This window comes from Lissotriton helveticus, chromosome 12 (assembly GCF_964261635.1).
Source record: "Lissotriton helveticus chromosome 12, aLisHel1.1, whole genome shotgun sequence".
NCBI classification, from domain to species: Eukaryota; Metazoa; Chordata; class Amphibia; order Caudata; family Salamandridae; genus Lissotriton; species Lissotriton helveticus.
In genome coordinates this window covers 896,968,759-896,990,980 of record NC_136073.1, presented here as the reverse complement: position 1 = coordinate 896,990,980, position 22,222 = coordinate 896,968,759, and the positions used below count along the sequence as shown (strand labels likewise).

The 22,222-nt window shown below is 45.0% G+C and overlaps 1 protein-coding gene across 1 annotated transcript in view; it reads right to left on the bottom strand.

Annotated features, from left to right (window-relative positions):
* FBXO24 (F-box protein 24) overlaps window positions 1–22,222 on the bottom strand; it is a 74,111-nt gene that overhangs the window by 22,603 nt on the left and 29,286 nt on the right. Inside the window, exons 5-8 of the mRNA XM_078669187.1 lie at window positions 20,865–21,074; window positions 19,703–19,824; window positions 12,275–12,406; window positions 7,107–7,277 (exon numbers count right to left, since the gene is read on the bottom strand). Coding sequence (XP_078525313.1) covers window positions 7,107–7,277; window positions 12,275–12,406; window positions 19,703–19,824; window positions 20,865–21,074 — 635 coding nt within the window. The remainder of the gene's footprint in view (window positions 1–7,106; window positions 7,278–12,274; window positions 12,407–19,702; window positions 19,825–20,864; window positions 21,075–22,222) is intronic.

Genomic DNA, 22,222 nt, shown 5'->3' with positions numbered 1-22,222 from the left:
TTGAGTCACTTACTTTGCCGTTGCAAGTCGCGATTGTGAAATGCAGTGCACATAAGAAGGTTACTGGCGACGTTGGTCGCGGTAATGCGCTTGCTGATGAAGTTGCAAAAGAAACGGCAAGAGATGTCATGAATCGAATGCATGACGCGGGCCCTGCAAGATGGATTGGTGACGTTGGAATGTGTGAAGATACGATACAGAGTGTGAAGTCTATTCAAGCTGAAGCGATTCATAAAAGGGGGTGGTGATGGACAGAGTATCTGAATTAAGCAGAACACTCCTACCCATGTCAAAAGATCAGGGCTTGATCCATCACCGTTTTTTAGCTCACTGCACCATCCCAGCTCAGAACCTGGCTACATGCAAATTAATCTGACCCTGGCCCAGTGCATCATGGGAACAGGGCAGACCAAACTACCAAGCCAATTCTTTACTGGAAAGGAAACAAGCTTCCGGGGACCGGTTTCTGGCATTGCAGCCGTCTTCGGCCCGGCTTGCTTGAATCCTGATGGTGCAGTGAGCAAGGGACTCACATCTGAGTATACCCTACCACACTTATGGTGGCCAAAAACGATTCATAAAAGGGGGTGGTGATGGACAGAGTATCTGAATTAAGCAGAACACTCCTACCCATGTCAAAAGATCAGGGCTTGATCCATCACCGTTTTTTAGCTCACTGCACCATCCCAGCTCAGAACCTGGCTACATGCAAATTAGTCTGACCCTGGCCCAGTGCATCATGGGAACAGGGCAGACCAACCTACCAAGCCAATTCTTTACTAGAAAGGAAACAAGCTTCCGGGGACCGGTTTCTGGCATTGCAGCCGTCTTCGGCCCGGCCAGGTTCTGAACTGGGATGATGCAGTGAGCTAAAAAACGGTGATGGATCAAGCCCCGATCTTTTGACTGGGTATGAGTGTTCTGTTTAACTCAGATGCTCTGTCCATCACCACCCCCTTTTCTGAATCGTTTTGGCCACTATAGGAGTGGCAGGGTATGCTCAGACATGAGTCCCTTGCTCACTGCACCATCAGGATTCAAGCAAGCCGGGCCGAAGACGGCTGCAATGCCAGAAACCGGTCCCCGGAAGCTTGTTTCCTTTCCAGTAAAGAATTGGCTTGGTAGTTTGGTCTGCCCTGTTCCCATGATGCACTGGGCCAGGGACAGACTAATTTGCATGTAGCCAGGTTCTGAACTGGGATGGTGCAGTGAGCTAAAAAACGGTGATGGATCAAGCCCTGATCTTTTGACTGGGTATGAGTGTTCTGTTTAACTCAGATGCTCTGTCCATCACCACCCCCTTTTCTGAATTATTCAAGCTGAAGCTACAGAGAAAGAGTTGAGTGTGTGGAGAGAGAGTACGGGTAAATTAGACTCGAATGGTTGTTGGGTTGAATTGTCAGAGCATCAGCGATCGTTGCTACCCGATGCATACGTGCTTGCAGTGGTTACAATGGCGCATGGAATGGCTCACATCAGTGTGAAAGGGATCTGTAAGTTGTTGGCCCCAGTATGGCAAAATGCTGGAATTCCTAAGTGTGCAGAGAATATGGTCAAGAATTGTATAGTTTGTCTGAAATACAACCCTGGTAGGGGAACTCCAACTCCAGCTGGTCATTTTGCACCTCCAACGTATCCGTTCGAGGTTTTGCAGCTAGATTTCATCCACATGGAGAGGTGCAACAACTTGAAATACGTACTTGTTGTAGTTTGTGCCTTTTCGAGATGGGTAGAAGCATATCCCCTGAAAGATAATACTGCCTTATCCACAGCTAAAGCCCTTGTCAAAGAATTTTTTCCCAGGTTTGGTTTGCCGAGAATGGTCTGGAGTGATAATGGGAGTGAATTTGTGGGTCGAGTGATGAAGAGAGTATGTGAAGGGCTAGGTATACGCCAAAAGTTTCACGCTGCAAATCACCCCCAATCAGCTGGACTAGTAGAGTGCTACAATGGCACTCTAAAACTTAAACTTGCCAAGATACAAGCGAGCTCTGGTCTTAAATGGCCTGATGCATTGCCATTAGCACTTTTATCGACAAGAATGACTGTGCATTCACGAGTGGGACTTAGTCCGTATGAAATCGTGTTTGGTCGCCCGGCCAACATATGGGGTGTGCCAAAACTGACAAAATTCAGCGAGATTGAACACCTTGTACTGCTTGATTACTTATATGATTTGACGGCTAAATTGTTTTACACCAACAGGTTCACGATACCTTGCCTCAGGTTTCTGAAGATCCAGGACACGTCATCGATCCTGGATCGTGGGTCCTAATTAAGAATTTCCAGCGGACAAAGAATGATCAACCCCGTTGGATCGGCCCCTAATTAGTCCTTTTATCAACGAGATCCGCAGTACGAGTACAAGGAAAGAAGAACTGGATCCACGGCGTACACTGTAAGAGGGTCCCTTTGCCTCTGCCGTACGACCCGTGGGTCCAGGAGGGTTTTGAAGATTCGGAAACTGAGACTGTGCCTCGTTTTCTGCCTTTTAGCGATGCACGTTTAATTGGAACAAATTCTGAACGCGAAAGCGACGATCTTCTGCAAGAAGCCATGCCATCTTCAGTTCGACTGGACACTACTGAGCCTGACCTATTGTTTCGTGATCAGACATTACCAGGGAAAAGCCGTTATAATCTAAGGCCGAGAACTATGGACAAATAAAATTCCTTTTCTTTGCTATTTTTGAAAGTGCAGCTCTCTCATCTGAGAAACTTTTTTGATTTTTGTTTTTCGAACCACCATCCGGGTTCAGCTGTAGGGTCGCGGCGTCAAGTCTTTGGAGTGCAAGCCGAAGACACAAGGTCGACGGTTCTGGTTGGTGCTTGGGAGTTCCCTGGGCTGACAGGCGCATTCCTTAGCACGGAACACCCTACCCCCGCAAGCAGCAAGGTTAGAGGATGGAGTTTTTCGAGATGGAGAGACCTGCCAAAGAGATGAACTTTAAAACCAAAATGTGTATGATGATGGGTAGAAAACGTTTTCTGATATTATGCATTTTCATGTTGCTCAGTGTAATGATGTTTTTAATAGGATATGTTTTATTTTATTTTCGAGTGACATTTGCACCCACTACACAGCCCATACCTCCTTCTACTGTTTCCTCGCATTCTTTTCACCCTCTACCTGAACATGAGTCCGTTAGAAGATTAGAGTTTGTCAATAACTCCTTCGTTCAGCTTTTGCACCAACACCAATTAGTAGTGAACACAACTAACTGTTGGGTGTGTGGTCTTATGCCTCATACTACTGATAAAGGTATCCCTTATCTGGTCCTACCATTCAGCTACAATGGTTCTATATGGGCATACAGAACAATGTTCATCTATGCCCGTGAAGTCCACAACCCTACGTTCTGTGAAAGACAACCCAAAGAATAGTGCTCTAGTCAAGGGAATAGTCGATATGATTAAGGGAGCCAGTTCTTACGAGACTATCCCGAAAGATGAGACACTATCGTATATTGGATGGAACGTGACTGGATAAAGAGCGAGTCTGAGTGAGAACCAGCGAGCAAAAAGATCCACTCCGATTTGGATTGTACCCCATCAGGGTCATCTATGTCTGCAAGGTAATGGCAAGAATCCCAGAGCTCAGTTAGGGAAGAGTACCTGCACTGAGACGTATGTGTTTGCGTCCCAGACTTCCCCATCGTTCCTAGCAGCTAAGGGTACCTATTTCATCTGTTATGATAGAGCATACACATGGTTGCCCCCTGATTTCTCGGGCAAATGTTTTGTTTCGTTCCTGTTGCCTCCCACCTACACAGCTGCGGCAGATTACCACAAGACAAGGGTAGTTAGAGGTGTCTTCAGTAAGGAAGACACTGCAGGACAAGAATTGGGAGACTTCTTGAAGGGTTTTCTGCCGTTTTGGGGACCTATGGTTAACAGCAGGAACATAAGGCAATTAACGAGGGTGGTTGAGTCCACCGTAGTTGAAACTGCCGGTGCCCTTAGTAACTTGACTGCTGAGCTCCAGTCGGATCGTCTTATGACTCTTCAAAATAGAGTTGCGTTAGATGTCATACTTGCAGACCGAGGTGGGGTATGTAAAGTGATCCAATCCAGTTGCTGTGTTTTCATTCCAGATAATGCTCCGACAGTGTACCAGAAAACACAGTTGATGGACAGAATGTAGAACAATGTCATACATTCATCCCAGTACAAGGATCTGGGCCTAAATCCATCGTGGAAGCAAGCTAGCCGGGCTGATGAGAGGTGTTACCTCGAAACCGGGCCGGTCCTCGGATGCTTGTTTCCGTTCTGGGAAGGACATGGCTTTTGTAGTTCGGACTGGACTGTTCCCATGGGGCACAGGGTCAGCGCTGATTTGCATATCGCCATTGTCTAACCCAGGGTGGTGTGGAGTGGAAAAACGATGGATTTGGGCCCAGATCTTTTGACTGGGGTGAATGTGTGACATTGATCCACATTCTGTCCATCATTGTTGTTTTTGCAGTAACCGCTCTAAGTGTACTGGGGATGCTCAGACGTGAGTCCCAGGCACTCCACACCACTGGAAGCAAGCTAGCCGGGCTGATGAGAGGTGTTACCTCGAAACCGGGCCGGTCCTCGGATGCTTGTTTCCGTTCTGGGAAGGACATGGCTTTTGTAGTTCGGACTGGACTGTTCCCATGGGGCACAGGGTCAGCGCTGATTTGCATATCGCCATTGTCTAACCCAGGGTGGTGTGGAGTGGAAAAACGATGGATTTGGGCCCAGATCTTTTGACTGGGGTGAATGTGTGACATTGATCCACATTCTGTCCATCATTGTTGTTTTTGCAGTAACCGCTCTAAGTGTACTGGGGATGCTCAGACGTGAGTCCCAGGCACTCCACACCACTGGAAGCAAGCTAGCCGGGCTGATGAGAGGTGTTACCTCGAAACCGGGCCGGTCCTCGGATGCTTGTTTCCGTTCTGGGAAGGACATGGCTTTTGTAGTTCGGACTGGACTGTTCCCATGGGGCACAGGGTCAGCGCTGATTTGCATATCGCCATTGTCTAACCCAGGGTGGTTTGGAGTGGAAAAACGATGGATTTGGGCCCAGATCTTTTGACTGGGGTGAATGTGTGACATTGATCCACATTCTGTCCATCATTGTTGTTTTTGCAGTAACCGCTCTAAGTGTACTGGGGATGCTCAGACGTGAGTCCCAGGCACTCCACACCACTGGAAGCAAGCTAGCCGGGCTGATGAGAGGTGTTACCTCGAAACCGGGCCGGTCCTCGGATGCTTTGTTCCGGTCTGGGAAGGACATGGCTTTTGTAGTTCGGACTGGACTGTTCCCATGGGGCACAGGGTCAGCGCTGATTTGCATATCGCCATTGTCTAACCCAGGGTGGTGTGGAGTGGAAAAACGATGGATTTGGGCCCAGATCTTTTGACTGGGGTGAATGTGTGACATTGATCCACATTCTGTCCATCATTGTTGTTTTTGCAGTAACCGCTCTAAGTGTACTGGGGATGCTCAGACGTGAGTCCCAGGCACTCCACACCACTGGAAGCAAGCTAGCCGGGCTGATGAGAGGTGTTACCTCGAAACCGGGCCGGTCCTTGGATGCTTGTTTCCGTTCTGGGAAGGACATGGCTTTTGTAGTTCGGACTGGACTGTTCCCATGGGGCACAAGGTCAGCGCTGATTTGCATATCGCCATTGTCTAACCCAGGGTGGTGTGGAGTGAAAAAACGATGGATTTGGGCCCAGATCTTTTGACTGGGGTGAATGTGTGACATTGATCCACATTCTGTCCATCATTGTTGTTTTTGCAGTAACCGACAGTGTACCAGGTCATTTCCAAACTGCACAAAATCTCCGAGTCTATACATGTGGACAAAGGAGATTGGTCGTTGATGGGATGGTTTTGGGAACTGATATCCGCCTGGGGATGGAAAATTCTGATGGTCATTGGGATGATCTTAGCCATTCTTTTCCTGTTTTGTCTTGGTGTACAGTGTGCTCGAGCTATATGTGGCCTCTGTGCTACATCATGTGTAAGGAAACCTGTATCGAGAGACAAGCTAAGTAATAGGATGATGCTACAGCAACATCTCAATGACTTTATGAATATAGACCTAGACTCAGATTAGCGTGAGTGTAGGTTATTGCCTATGTAAGGGCAAAAGGAGGTCTGAGGTTCCGTGAATTCTGGACCCATGTCATAAACATCATCGTATCACGGCGATTTTGGTTTCAGCAGACCGAAAATGGCGAGTATAATATATACGAGTGTTTTCGTCATGTTCGAGTGACGTGATCACCATGAAATCAGAGATTCCGTTCTGAACCCTCGGATTCCATTTTGTGCACGGCAGCCATTTTATGGTTGCCCTCACATAGGCCGATGACTAAGGCCGAACGAGTCTCAGGGACATGTTCACTTTCTGCTGACTTCTGTGTGACCTGGGCAAGCTGACTCCACTGCCCGAAGCCAAACCTGTTCGGCCGGTTCCTTTCCCAGTGGCCGATCGAGATTAGGGATCAAGGCACAGCATACCATAAACCCTTCATTGCACACAACTATGTCTAATCTTACACACACCTGTCTCCGATCCGTTCTTTATGACCTGTTTTACGATGAGGAGGTGCCCGTTTTTATTAGGGGTCCAGCCAATTTATCTGATGAAGAGTGTTGGGTCTTGCCGGGTAATCGATAGTGGGCTGGACGATGAAATGTGGGTTTGTCATACAATGCTTTTATTGTACACATGGGATTGGTTTACTGTAAATAAGGAATGTTTGCCTGAAGCATAATATTTTGTATAAAAAGAGTTGACTGACTTTGTAAGATTGAGCAGTCTCCTGAGAATATACACCGTGTTGTACTTCTAGGATACCTGTTACTGGCTGCAGCCAATAAATTTGATCTTTGACGTCACCAAGAAGTCTCTGCATTTCTGTAGTCTGAGACAGGAGAATCCGAAGTCTTTGGGTGTGTCCCCTGGCACCACTGGGTTCTAAATAACCCGGTACTTCATTTTGACCACCCACCTCCAAATCAGGCCACTTGTCTACTAGTAGGAACTGAGATGAGGCCAGCTCAGCCTCCCTGTCTTCTCCAAGGTGCCTCCCCTTCCCATGGGTACCTGAGCACTCACTTACCTTGACATGCAGCTTGACAAATGAGGCGCTGCCCTTCAGCCAGCCCGGCAGCCTCCCGCCTGCACCGCATCCGCTACCGTGCACCTCCTTGCTGAAGTCTGCCCCTTGGGTGAGGACCAGGGAGTGGTTCAAGCCGCACCAGATGTCGATGGGCCGCTTCAGGTAGCGCACCTACAGAGAGAGAGAGAGGCGGCAGTGCCCAGGTGCACACGTGGCAGCTTTCGAAGTGATTATGATCTTAGCTTTATGTTAGGAGAAGGTTTTCTTAAGTGCTAAATGAACCAGTGACATCTCAGTACTCTACAACACATGAAAACAATATAAAACAATATAACTGATCCTTTAAGTCCTAATAGATGTACCCTGAGATTGCTCTCAATCTCTCAAGAACACTCCAAACATGGAACATTACCTCAGCTGGCCCAAAAAGAGGCCCACTAGGAGATTTTTCAAGCATGTCGGTATTGTCCTTCATCCATCCATCCATCCATCCATCCACCCATTCAACTAAGGGGAAATATCAAAAGTTATTGGTAGGTCAGTAAACAAATTATGTCCTTGTTTGTAAGTGGTCCGCAGAGCAGAATCTTCCACAAAATATACGATTTGTGTCTACCTCTCCGGCGGTGGAACCGTACGGTTTACTACTCTTTGATGACAGATGTGTCCCGACAGAGACCTCCAGCTGGGCTAGCAGCTCCCCCAAAGTTCAAAGCTAGCTCCCCCAACCTGGTGGCAGATCACAAACCTGAACTGCAGCAGCCATTTTAGTGGAGTTAACTGTACGAATGGACACCATGGGAAGAGAGGCATATATATATGCTGATGTTAAATATATAAATCGGCAGCTGTTTCTTCGCGAGGGCAGGGGAGCGTCGACCCCTGCCTATTGCGGGCAGCACAGGAAAATATAAAAGGGCAATGAGAAAATGTCATTGCCATTTTATTTTTTACAGACATGCGCACTGCAGCAGCCAGCCTACCTCGAGCCCAGAGACATGCCACCCGTGTCCTCTGCTGCCAAATGGCAGAATGGAGGACGGAAGCAGTGGCTGGCTAGACACTTCAAAGGGTGCATGTCACTTTGGCCAGCTGCCTTGTGCCAGCCAAAGTGATATGCGCACTTTGAAGCTCTCCACCCAGCTGTCTTAGACAGCTGGGTGGAGACCAAGCACAGGCCTCCAGGGCCTGAAGGAGAGAACCAGCCAGCCCGCTCCATCCAATCCAGGCACTTCTCGCATGCTGGTTAATAGCATGAGAGCAGCATCTGGATTGGTTAGGGGAGGTTGATCTCCACAGCAGACAGCAGATTCAGAAGTGGAACACAGCGGAGCAGCCGTGGTTCGTGCAAATAACAGCGGTGGGCGGTGTAAGAGGGGATTCCGAGGGACGATGCTGAGGCAATATTAAATAAATAATACATTTTCGCTCTGCATCGTCCCTCTGAATCTCCCCTTACACGGCCCCACCGCACGACAGTTGTTACCTGCATGGACCGCGGCTGCAGAGGAGTACGTACAGCTGTGGGTAAGTACCATTTATTTAATTTATCTAAAATGTTATTGTAGTTGGTTTCTTCAGCTTTTGGAGGGAAGGGTTGTTTTACTTTGGGCTTTTGGAGGAAGGAGGTATTTTATTTGGGGCTTTTGGAGGGAGGGGTGTTTTACTTTTGGGTTTTGGAAGAGGGGGCGTTTTATTTAGTTTTACACACCTATATATATATATTCACTGAAAAAAACATAGGTTTCAGGGGTGTTATAGTTAGCTGGACACTTCACTCATGCAAAACCATAGAAATTCCTCTGTTATAGTTAGTTCTGCTAACTATAACTCGCGCACCCGCAATGCACTGCTGATGACGTCACATATTACATCACTCATGACATGGTCAGTGACATCACTGAAGACATCACTGATGACATCTCAAATGACATCACTGATAACATCACTGATGACATCATCAATGTGATAAATTGATGCATCTTCTCGCACCCTAATATAACCTTTGATACACCCACTCTAAATTACAGACTGCCATTCTCAAAACCATAGACAATCCAACAGCAATAACTACATACACACTCACTGATTCTTAGGTTTGCCCACACATCCACTCACTCACCCGTACAGCCACTCATACTTATGGTCACTCAGTACAGGACTATCATATGCACTCATACACCTATGTAAACACTCACACACCACCACTCATCCATAGAGGTACTCACACACCTAGTCAGTCATGCAAGTAAATAATCACACTGCCATTTAGTCACCTATACAGTTATACACACAGCAGCTCAATCACTCATACAAATACTAGCACATTCTAACGCTCTTATACAATCACTCATACAAGCACACACTCATCCGTACAGCCACGCTCAGAATCACACACTCTCACTTATAGCCATTTACATACTCCAACACACATATATACTGCCTTTCACATATGTAGTTACTCAGACATGTGCCACTGAGATATACATTCACTCACTAACACACCAATACACACACTCACCCACCCATACAGTTCATCACAGATGTAGTCTTGAAACCATGCACCCAGTGAATCACTCACTCGCACATCTATGCACAGAGTCACACACACCCCACCAACATAAACACTCAGGCACTCATACAGATACTCAGACAACCAATCACAAACACATATAGACACTCATGTAGCTATTCACAAACTCATTTAGCCGGTTACACACCAACAGACAGATGGATACAGACAGTCACACAGTTTAGTCACTAACCCATGCGTTCAGTAAGATACGTTTAATCACTCACGTATAGAGTCAGTCACGCATCTACTAAATCATCCATTCAGACACTTATACACCCACTCATTCTTCAATACCCCTTTCCCTATATATATTAATCATATTTAAACGTTACAGAAACACACAGTCACTGGATGATGTCATCAGTGATGTCATTTGAGATGTCATTTGAGATGTCATCAGTGATGTCATCCGTGATGTCACTGACCATGTCATGAGTGATGTAATATGTGACATTATTAGCAGTGCATTGCGGGGGCGCTAGTTATAGTTAGCAGAACTAACTATAACAGAGGAATTTCTATGGTTTTGTACGAGTGAAATGTCCAGCTAACTATAACACCCCTGAAACATATGTTTTATTTCAGTGAATTTTTAAGGTTTTTTGAAAGCTAGTTTCTAACTATAATGTGCCTGAAACCTATGTTTTTTAAAGTGAATTTCAAAGGTTTTTCAAATGCTAGTTTCTAACTATGCCCAGAGAGGTAGGACATGTGAAGAAAGAAGTAACAACCCTTGGTCTTGCACAAAAAGAAGCAAAGGTAATGCAGAAAGAAGCAACAGAAGTCCACAAAGACAAAGAAAAGTGCAGGAAGAAGCAAGACATGTGCAGAAAGAACCAACAGAGGAGCAGAAAGAGGTCTTGTTCCAAAATCATCCTGTGCCCACAACTTTTTCAGACGGGTACTGGTGGTAACTGACTTTGACTAACCAGGCCTAGAGCCGGTGCTATGCTAAAAGCCACTTAGAATGCAGTGAAAACACCTACATACACTAGGGAACACTATGCGTTGGGGTACCCCTGTGATTAGCATGACCTCCTCTGTAAGGCCCTAGTACATAATAGGGCAGGGGGATTAAAACGACCTCTTAAAACGCGCCACGGGGCTAATTTGCACAGTGGTGAGGGAGGGAGGGGCTGAGGTGACATGTGTGCAAATACACCCTGTGGCCGTTTTAGGTTGGGAGATTAAGTCCCTTGAATCCTGACGGTCCCAGGGGTCCAACTAGCCAATCAGGTACCTCCAGTAAGTGCCACAGAGCTGCGTTGCAGAGAGGTGTGAAAGGGGCATGGCCTGGCCCACCTCTCTGCAACGCCGCTCTGTGGCGCTTACTGGAGGTACCTGGTGGGGCTGTTGGCCCCCAGGGACCCTCAGAATTGAAGTGGAATTAATTCCCCAACTTAAAACGCACCACAGGCGTGTTTTCACACATGTCACCTCAGGCCCCACCCCCCTCCCTTCACCACTGTGTAAACGCGCCCCATGGCGCGTTTTAAGTTGGGCGATTAAGTCACCTTAAATCCTGAGGGTCCCTGGGATCCAACTAGCCCACGAGGTACCCTTGGTCTTGCTTCACGCAGCATTATTTAACCTAGGTCTTGCTATGTCTTCGGTGCACACAGTAGTTCTTCGTACCTGCACCCTAGGTCTTGCTTCAAGCGGGACTATATAACCTACGCCTTACAACTTGGGCTCACATCAGCCTGGCTGATGAAGGGTGTTACCCCGAAACCGGTCCCAAGATGCTGGTTTCCGGTCCAGGAAAGACCTGGCTTGGAAGTTCAGGCTGGACTGTTCCCATGAGGCACAGGGTCAAGACTGATTTGCATATGGCTGGGTCTGAACTGAGATGGCGAAGTGAGCTAAAGAACGATGATGGATTCAACCCAGATCTAGTAGTGACTGGGGTGAGTGTCTGGAAAGTTTAAGTGCTCCGTCCATCATCTCCTTGTGTTTGCCCTAAGTTGGCAGGGTATGCCCAGACATGGGTCCCTTGCTTACTTAGCCACTGGATTCAAGCTAGCCTGGCTGATGAATGGTGTTACCGGTCCCAGGATGCTTGTTTCTAGTTCAGAGAAGACCTGACTTGGCAGTTCGGGGTAGACTGTTCCCATTGGAGCAGGGTCACAACTGATTTGCATATGGCAGGGTCCAAACTGAGGTGGCGAAGTGTTCAGAAGAACAATGATGGATTCAACCCAGACCTGTGACTGGGGTTGAGTGTCTGAAAAGTTTCAGCGCTCAGTCCATCATCTTATTTTGTTTGCAGTGTACATTCTATGCCCTGCTCCTGTCTTTGCTTTATCACTTCACTATCAATAGCCTCCTGTTGACTTCTTTGCAATGTGTATTTTTCTGCTTCACCTAATGGGCTCCTGGTTCTTTCTTCTCCTTGTAGCATCTCCCTGGGCTTACTTTAACCTGCTGCATACACACTGGGCCTCCATACCTGAAGATGCGCCTTTTCGAACCGTATCATTCTCCCTCTCCACTCTGACCAGTCCAGCACCCCCTCCCAAAGACCACCCCTTGTCCCCCACCCCCACTCAGAAGAACGCGGCGCAGGAGGGGACGCGCCGCTCCTGTGTCTCACCTGTGTGGGTTCACCGCGGTCAATTTTATCTCCTGTTCCCAGCTGCCCATACCTGTTGTTTCCTTGCATAAAAATCCGCCCATACTCGTCAACCAGGCCCAGGTGATTGTATCCGAGAGAGCAGTAGATTATCTGTAAGAGAAAAGGACTAGTTGTGGTTCACTGGTGGAAGGATGGCACAGCCTCATGATGTGGACAAAAGGGTACCAAAGGAGGAGGGGCGACTACAGATGATTCAATGTGCAAGCGACCCTCCAGTGCATGGGAAGTCTTCTGAAGTCAGGGCCCATCCGTATTGTTTATGTTTCACCAGGTTGGTTTCTTGTTTTTAACAGTTTGGAGCCTATTAGGATGGCACCCTAGCGGTGCTCGGACCGCCCGCCAGTGGTGCGGCGGTCCTGCACCGGCAATTAGGATGCCACCGCCACAGTGGCTGTGGCATCCCCCATGCACAACATTGTGGTGGGCGGTTCTCACAGCACCGCACGCCACAATGCTGTGGATGCACTGTGAGCTTTGTAGGCACAACGTGGCAGGCACCGCACGGTGGCTGCCACATTGTGCATGCAAATGCTGGGGGGTACCATAGGTACCCCCTATGTGTCCCCCCCAACACCCCAACATCCTGAGGACCTGCTACGGGCCCCCAACTCAGGAAGCCGCTGCTTCCTGCTCTCATGGTAATATAGCTGGCGGTGTCTAGCAGACACAGCTACCAAATGCAACCCTTTTACGCCTGGTCGACCCGTCGACCGGGCGGAAAAGCAGCGGCTGGTCTTCCCGTCTGACGCGGTCCCTCCCTTCATCATAATATGGCGGGGGTAAATGGGAGGCGGGCGGTGGATGATGTAGGGCGGATCTCCACCGCCATGCGGGCGGTGGCGATCTGCCCTACATCATAATAGACCCCTTTCTGTTCATTCCAGAACCAGGAAGTGCGATTAGCTTTGGTTTGCGGCCAGATTAAAGAACTCTTTTAAAGTCTTTTGGGGGCAGGGGGTGATGTTGGACAGACCAGAGTGCCATGGGCCCTAAAGAACTCTCTGGGGGGGGGGGGGTGATGTTGGACTGACCAGAGTGCCATGGCCCTGCAGAGCACTCCAGGTGTTTCCAATCTATCAGATGTTTGCAATAGTACTGGTACACAGACAGCATTTACAAATATGATTGCACCTCACCTACACGGAGACCACGCCTCCAAGTGCCATGGCTCTCACTTTTCATTGGTTCTTTGTTATTGCTCTTCAAGGCTATTGGCTTATTGGTATTACCAGGCATTCACCTTCCATTTAAAATGTTTTCCCTGCTGGTTACACAAGCATGGACGCAAACTCATGCTATACCAAAATATACATTATAAGCATCGTATCTAATAGGGAACTATAAATCAAGTCAGAGAGAAGGAGCTGGAAGTCTACAAAGTACAGCTCACAGCATAGCTGTGGCATCAAGATGCTAAAGTTCAGATTCCTTCAACTAGGCTGGCATCTCATGGGCTATCTGGGAATTATTCAACCATGTGAATCTATGAAAGATCCAATGCTGGAGAATCATATAATGATGTAGTTATTGGATGCGGCCACCTTGTAGCATAAAATGGAAGCACAGCTTTTACTGACTCTGAGAAACTGCAAGACAACCAGTAGGTGTCGTGTTAGATGGTACTCACTGCATGATCAGCAGCTAGAGGTGTGGGCACAGTCGGGTCCCGATCGTGGAGGAAGGTGAGAGGCCGGCTACCGACACATTGCGAATCCTTCCTCTGGTGGTGAGCAAAGGACAGAGACAAAGGCCATCCCTAGGCTGCAACGGTCTCTCGGGAGGTATGAAGAGGAGCGATCTGCAGCAAAACATAAAGGAACAGAGGAGAGCAGGTGACCAAGGTGGAAAAACCCGAGAGCAATGTTTGGGGTATCCGTAACAAATCCAACGGCATTCCTCCGGAGCAAAGGGAGTTAAAGAGTCGAGAAACCTGAGGGGGCAGGCAGACACTACTGGCTGAGGGGGTTCAATGGGGTAGTAGGATGTGCAGTTTATGCACAAATAGACACCGCAGTCGATTCAACAACCATCTTATCAGCTTCACAATCGAAGAAAGAGTGGAGATATCATCAAATACCAACTCCTAAAACCTCAAACAATTCTTTTTCAGACTAAGAGCCAACATAGGTAGGAAAGAAAGAAGGTAGGATGAAGCCGACATGTTAAAAACTAAGCAAAGGACGTGCCTTCAAAGATTAAACACTGAACACCAACATTTAATCCATTTTCAAAGGAATGAGAGCAGACGGCTGGGCGAAAGAAGCACAGCAACGTCTGTTTATGGAAAGAGTTACGTAATGATAAACTTTGATCCAACAGTGGAAGACAGAACTATTATAGCACAAGTATTAGAACATGAAGTAACTATGAAAAATAGATAATTCATCTCGCAATTTCTTTTCACAAACAAGATCCTGCTATGTATCCAGTTGTTTAACTAAAATTCATGAAGGTGTACTGAATTCTCCAGGCTGACCCTTCTTGCTGCTAGAAGATCATTACTGCAACCTTTTCTGTCTGTATTGTTAACTTTCTACTGTCTGTGGTAAGGGAGATGGACACGGGTCATTTACTAGGGCTGTTGAATTTACTAACATTTAGTAAAGAATTGATTCTGTTTTATGGGGATACCCAAACCTAATCAAATATACAAACTGAACCGGGGGTCTAAAAAGGTGGAACCGGACACAAAAGTGAAAAAATGGAGTACCATATAATCCCTTTGAGCAATTGAAAAGAGAACGAAGATTAGAAAGATTCTTAATGAGAAATTGGATTCCTATCAATTACCTTGGTGATCAGTATCATCATCTGGGTATCCTTCCAACCAACTAATGTACCTCTTGATCATAGAGGTTATCTCCTTAGAATAAATCTTAAGTAGGTCAAAGAGAGGAACCAGATAAAAGAACCAATGAGATCCCTTGATATGCAAGGATAATGATCACAGATGGTTTCTCAAAGAAACATGAAAAAAGTGCAGTGCAAAAGAGTGAGTGCAGGGTTAAAAAATAATTGATAAGAGAAAAACAATCTTTATTTTAGATATCTCTTACCATTCTCAATAAAAATAGTGCAAAAGCAGTTTTCGAAAATAGCTGCTTTCTATGAAGGTCGATATGTTTCAGCCAATTGGGTAAGGTCACCCGCGGCTTTCTTCAGGACCTTTCTCTATTAATAGTTTGCTCCTGCATAAGAAGGAGGTGACTAAATTGTGCACACTAATAAACAAAAACAACTTTAGAATTTTAGAGGTTGGAATGAATACAACCTTATATAGATCCTCCGCTTCAAGAGATGCAGATGGCACCTGTCTTGAACTAGGAATGGACCTCACCTCGCCTGGTAACAACTCAGGTCTACGAGGCCCGCTCTGCCCGTCATTGCCTCCAGTTGTGCCTGAGTCGGGAGTGGAGGACCTGAGGTCCATTCCTCATTCAAGATGGGTTCCATCTGCATCTCTTGAAGCGGAGGATCTATATAAGGTTGTATTCATTCCAACCTCTAAAATTCCACTCCAGGCTTTTGTCAATTCGCAGCTCAGCATGGATGGCACTGTGCTAGTCCTATGCTTAAAGACTTTGATAGAAAGCCAGACATTTGAGGTGAGCAGGTCTAGAGTGTCGCTGGTGTTGAGGGTGCTCTATACAGTAGTTGCTTTCCACAGACACACACACACACACACACACACACGCACACTCACACACACACACACACACGCATATAGTTATATGTATATATATATGTGTGTGTGTGTGTGTGTGTGTGTTTAATATATATATTGCATATATATATATATATATTTATTTTTTATGTTAAAAATATATGTATATATGTATGAATTAGTCATGGTATAAAGTTAGAATTTAATAGTAAACACATTTAAAAATACAATTAAATCCAACTTTTGTCAAAAAAATAAAGTAATTTAAATTACAGCTTATAAAAAAAACTTAATGCAGTTTAAATAAAAAGAAACCTATTCCAGTGGTGGGAGAATTGCTTCAAATAATTCTTCAATAATATAAATTAAATAAACATATTTTAATTAATGAATAATTTCAAACACATTTAATGCAATGAGTTAATGTGCTGTAACTATTTATTTTATCACTTCTATGTGTACAATAACTATTTTAAATGGCTTTACATTCACAATGTATATTAAAATATGTGTAATAATGTAAAAAAAAATCATTTAAAGAGTCATCAACTTCTATAATTTGCCCTATGCTTTTCCAAAGGGAAATGGAGATCTCCACCTATGTGTGAAAACTTTCTAGGAGTAAATTTACACTCATAAATCCTGTTGTAGGAGGCTGCTTCAGGAGGTTGTGACATGCAAATCTACAATCTGAAATGGTGAATAACAAAAAATGCAGATTTACACCCAGGTGAAGTAATGACCTCCTGCAGTGTGCACCTTGAACAACACTGCCATCAATGTCTCTTTATCAGTCAACACCTGTGAAAGATCTGAAAACCTAGCTATCTATCGGTTAAACAGCAGCTGTAATTCTGTTCTGTGACCGCCTTCCCCAAGAGCTGATTGCTCTGGGCCAAGCATTGTGTAGTCACAAATGAACTGTTATAAGTTATGGAAGTTATTCCATTATATATGTAATTTATGTATTACTGGTGAGTAGCGGTGACAGAACTAGAATAGGAACATTAAAGACAGTCAGTCAGTCAAGACTGACTGACTGACAGTTTTTTATCCAGTTAATTCCGTCTTTAACCAGAAGTTTGTATGTAAGAAGACATGCACCATACTGTGAACCCAAGATGTCTGAAGGATCTTCAGGATTTTGCATCATAAGTGCTTCTCTGGACAAAAAATGATGTACTGTGAATGCCCTCACTGTTATTTGCGTACATGGAACTGAATTATGGATAACATATTATATCAAATGTTGGTAGTGCAATTAGTGTGTACTACTTCATTTGTTTGATGTTTTCCTTTGCCTTGTTTTACTCAGTCAGCAATTTGGATACTTTTGTCAGAATGTAGAGAGAAATGCATGCAGCAAAAAAGTGAGTTAACTGCTATATTCTGATAAAAAGGAGTTCTTGTGATATGAATACATTGATTGGTAACTCATTAAGTTGATCGACTTAAAAATGAAAGTAAACAGTGCGAAAATGTGGCTGAATAAGACTTGCATTTGCCTACATATTAGTATTGCATTTAATTTTGTGTTGTTCTTCACTTGTTAAATTTTTAATTTACGTTGATTTAGATTCAATATTTTAGTTATTGTGTTCATAGCCATGGAGTCATACACATTTGAAACTTTGTCTCAAGCGTTGTTAGATCCAATGCTTGTGTGCCAGATGTACACAGCGTACTAGGCCACAGCAGGGGATTATGGTGTGTTTCCTTATCCACCCTTACCTACTAACCCTTGCAAATAAAGCACCGCATTCACATCTTCAGCATTTTCCTCTCACTGGTCGATGTGGGTGAGCAGTGCAAGGATATCTGGAAGAGGTTGTGTGGGGTTAGGGACTTACGTTCATCACAGCTACAAGGAAAATATTTTATGAAAGTGATTGTATGCTTGAATGGCTTTCCAAGCAGCATAGTCTCAGATCGAGAACCCCAGTTTACTTCATGTTTCTGAGAAACCTTAAAGGCATTGATCAGAGAACAAACATATAAAGCCAGCAGATACCACCATCCTCATTCTGACAGACAAACCAAATGAGTTAACAGATTAGTAAACAATGCCAATGTTTTCTAAGGCAATACCAGGATGACTGGATTCACTAGGCTCCATTGGCAAAATTCATGTATACCAAACAATTCATTGGATGGCTCTATTGACTGGCCTGTGTTCTATTGCACCAATGGTTTCTATGTAAATATGCCTCCAATAGACATTTCTTCCAGTTCTGTTATCTCAGTCAATGCCTTAGATATGGCCCAGACCTTACACTTCCCGCAGGATTCCATGTACCGCTTGGGACTTGTTTTCTAATACACAGAAAAGGAGCCCCAAGTGCTGTGATGTGGCTACTATGAAACATGCCAGTACAAACAAATGTAATAAAATGGAAGCGATTATGCATAGCAATTGCCTGAGCACTGAGGTAAATATTTCCATACATTTGTGGGACAAAGCTGAGAGTGCACATTGACCATACCCCAGCATAATAACTTAAAGCAGAGGGTTGGTCACACAGCACATTCGTAGGAAGAACTTCATTTCTGTGCTAAAACTTCCAGTCTAATGTGTAGAGACCTCGAAACCCACCCTTAATGCTGGGTTTCTTTTCTCCCTTTACCGCCAGCAGACAGCGGGGATTTAAGCTTCAGATGGGTTAATCGAAAAGACGGGGTAATAATGCCCCGTACCTGGATACCGATTATTTTTTATGTTGATCACTTTAATTGTATATTTTTTGTGATAAACACATTTTTCACTAAGATGTGTGCATTTCTTTTTTTAATGTTTTATTTTCAATGTTATTTGATGCAGATTTAAAAAAAAAATGACATTGAACTAATAAATGACTCCCGCTATAGTTTTGCAGTGAAGCATAATTGTGTAAACTTCATAAGAAAACAATTATAAAATTCACATGGAACTTGCACTATGCAATATAGTGATTCTTTGAGTCTCCCCTTTAATGAGAAAATGTTATTTGAGGAACTGAAGAAGGTAATAATAGTCAAAGAAACAGACCTGTTACCCCACATGGATAGACCCACCCATATGTAGCCAAGACCTTTAAACATAAAATAAGTATTTGTAAAGCGCACGTTCACTCCAGCAACAGGGCATCTCGGCGCTGAAATAACAGATGAATATTAATACCCAACTCAATGGTACTCATTTTTTCAACCTCAAATGGATGAAAGGCTGAGTGGACCCACCGGGATTTGAACCTGTGACCATGAGGTCGAACACAGGCCCCTGTAGTGGATGCATTAGTCCACTGAGCCACCAGACCCAGCTCGAGTCTGGCACATTAGAGCCAGGCAGACATACAGAAAGATGAACTTGCCTAAAGTCGCACCTGAAAAATACCCTGGACAGCAACTCTTAGAAGCTAATCAGCTCCAAGGTTGACTAATTGAGCTAAACTAAGGACAGATCCTCTTCCACAGACCTTGATATGTCTGTCACTGTTGTACTGTGCAAGGCTCTGCGTTTGAGTCCAATAGAGGTGTACTTATACATTTGGCAAAATGCCTGGCCACTTTCTTACCAAGTCCCAAAAGTCATTAAAAACCATGATTATAACTCCTGACCCAAAAAAAACTTTCCTCTGCCCTAGAATATCCACCTTCTGAGACCAGGCTATTGGGAAGGTTTTTTTTTAACCAGTGTTCAAATTGTCTTTTTGTGGTTCAGAAGACCACTTTCTTTCTGATCTTACCTTGGATGTTAAAGACAGCGCCAGTGGCATCTGCAAGTCCAGGGGGTCGAAGGCATGAAGCGTTCCAAAGAGGTCACGATACACTCCTGCTGCGTGGACCTCAAAGTACACGGCTCCCAAATCTAAAGAGGCAGGAGGGGAAATGTTAGGTGAACCCCGTACACTCCCGCTGTGAATGCATCAAATTATATAGAGGCCACGTGTACGTAGCTATCTCTCGGTTGCAAACATTCCAATTCACAGAACTGGGCCGTTTGCGACTGGTAAAGCTGGGAAAGCTTTTTTCTATGTACCAAACCTTATTTTGCAATTCATTAACCTATTACCAGATCGCAAAATAGTTTAGAAATTCAGTATTAGGAATGGGCGTGTTAAGGGCATCCATACCTAATACCAAATTGCAGTGGTATGTATGAATGTTTTCTGATCCTTCCCGTTTGTGAAGGGTTGCAAAAATATTTTTACGAGCAGGCAGTGGTCCCCCCCAAAAAACTTTTCATTTTTGTTTTTGAAACACATTCCATTTTCCTTTAAAGAATACAGGCTGCAATTTATTTTTTGAACATTGCTTAATTTTAAAACAAGCACAAACATGGTGGTCTGCTATCCTCAGCAGGCCACCATCCATGTGTTTTTAGCAATTCCCAATGGGTTGCAAATTGCAACCTACCTTATGAATATTAATGAAAAATTTCAATTGTGACCCCATTAGGAATCACTAAATGTGTCAAAGACACATTAATACATACATGTTTGATATTTCCTAATAGCGAATTGCAAAGATTCACTATTAGGAAATAACAAAATGAAACCTACATACATGTGGCCCATAGTTTCCAAATCTGGGTAAGAAGGAGAAAGTTTAGATTATCTGTGTGCATCCACACAGCAAACATTTCCAAGTATGGTTCCCCTAGCCTAAAGAGGCACACTAGAGTTGGCATGATGCACACACGTGGTGTGCTCCAGCAGACAGCATGTTTTGAGTGCTTTTTTCTGTGACATCCAGAAAGCATTCTTCTTGTGGTCTCATGCCAGCAGTCTACATGTTGCTCCCTCTCTATGTGCTTCATGCAAACAGGTGTTGTGCATATTTAGTGCTTGTTGAGCAGTCTTACATGACATCATGCCAGCAGCATGCTTGTTGATCACTCTATGATACCAGGCAGATGGCAAGCTTGATGTGTGCATGCATGTAATGTGTATAATTTACCTGTGACATAGATCACACTGCTCTGGTTGGAGTAGATGTGATTCACCACAATATGAGAGAGGCACTTGGAGATCTTCCGCAGGGAAAGCTGGACGGTGTAGGATCGCGGCTGGTCTAGTTGGGTCTCGTTCACGATAAGACTGTAAACTTTGCCTTCCTCTAAGGACAAAAGAGATGAGACGAGGCCAACCTGAGACAGTGAACTTTCTAGATGACTTTGTGCATTTAACTAATTATACAGTAATATCTGGCCATAGCAGGTTCACCTTTTCTTGTATCATAAGCTACCACCTCCCTGTTAGTTACCCTGTTTCCTTTCACTCTTCTCCCAAAAGGCCAGGATGGGTGTTGAGGGGCAACCTACCTATCAAAGATCACACCAGGAGAGTGGCAGTAGCAGAGCGACCGCATGGTAGCCCTCTCTCGATTCCCTACTTAGCCCACAGTAGCGGTTTGCAATGAGCAGGAAATGAGTGACCTGCATCTTTCTCTTGGACAGGCTGTCTTCAGTCCCTCGTTTGAAAGGATGGTCCCACCAGCCTAAGACCATTTTAATAATCAAGAACAAGTGATGACTGGATCATAAGGCTGGGAGAAGGACCCCACACCAGGCAGCCAGGTGTAGGATGGAATGCAGTCGGTTAACCCTTATTATAAATGTGTCCTTCTGTACTAGCGAATAAACCCTTCTCTATAAATGCATCCCCTCTTTCTTTCAGTCTGGCTTTAATGGTTTTCGAGCAATGAGCAGTCAGCAAGCAACTCTCATCTTTAAGACGGCTCCCATTTAAGACATATGAAATTGAAATGGGAGGGCTGAATGGTGTGTCTGATTGGCACCTTGAAAGTGGCTGTTTGTGTTGAACCAAACCAAGGACATCATTCCCTTTGACACCTGCAGAGACAAGCCTCACCTCACTCCATGTCAACACTCCCTGCGATGCACGCTCCATCAAGGTACAACAAAGCACTATTACTGGTGCAAAGCTCACCACAAAAGCAGAGCCCATCTTGCCAATGAGCTCCAAGTCTCTCATTGGCCACCAGGTTCACATGACAGTCATATCAGTGATCATGTGACTTGCATCCAATGCATTGTTCTCCACAACAGTGTTTTCCTGTCCAGATTTTCTGCCACCGAAAGCCCTCAAAATCCCAACTTCAGCACAGCCTCTGAAAAAATCCCCCTCAAGGACAGCACAGTAGAAGCCTTCTTGCAAGTGACCTTCAATTATCCCATTGGCTGACCAGGATCATTTAACACGTACATCAGTGGTCATGCGCCATAGCCTCTCCCATGTAAAACA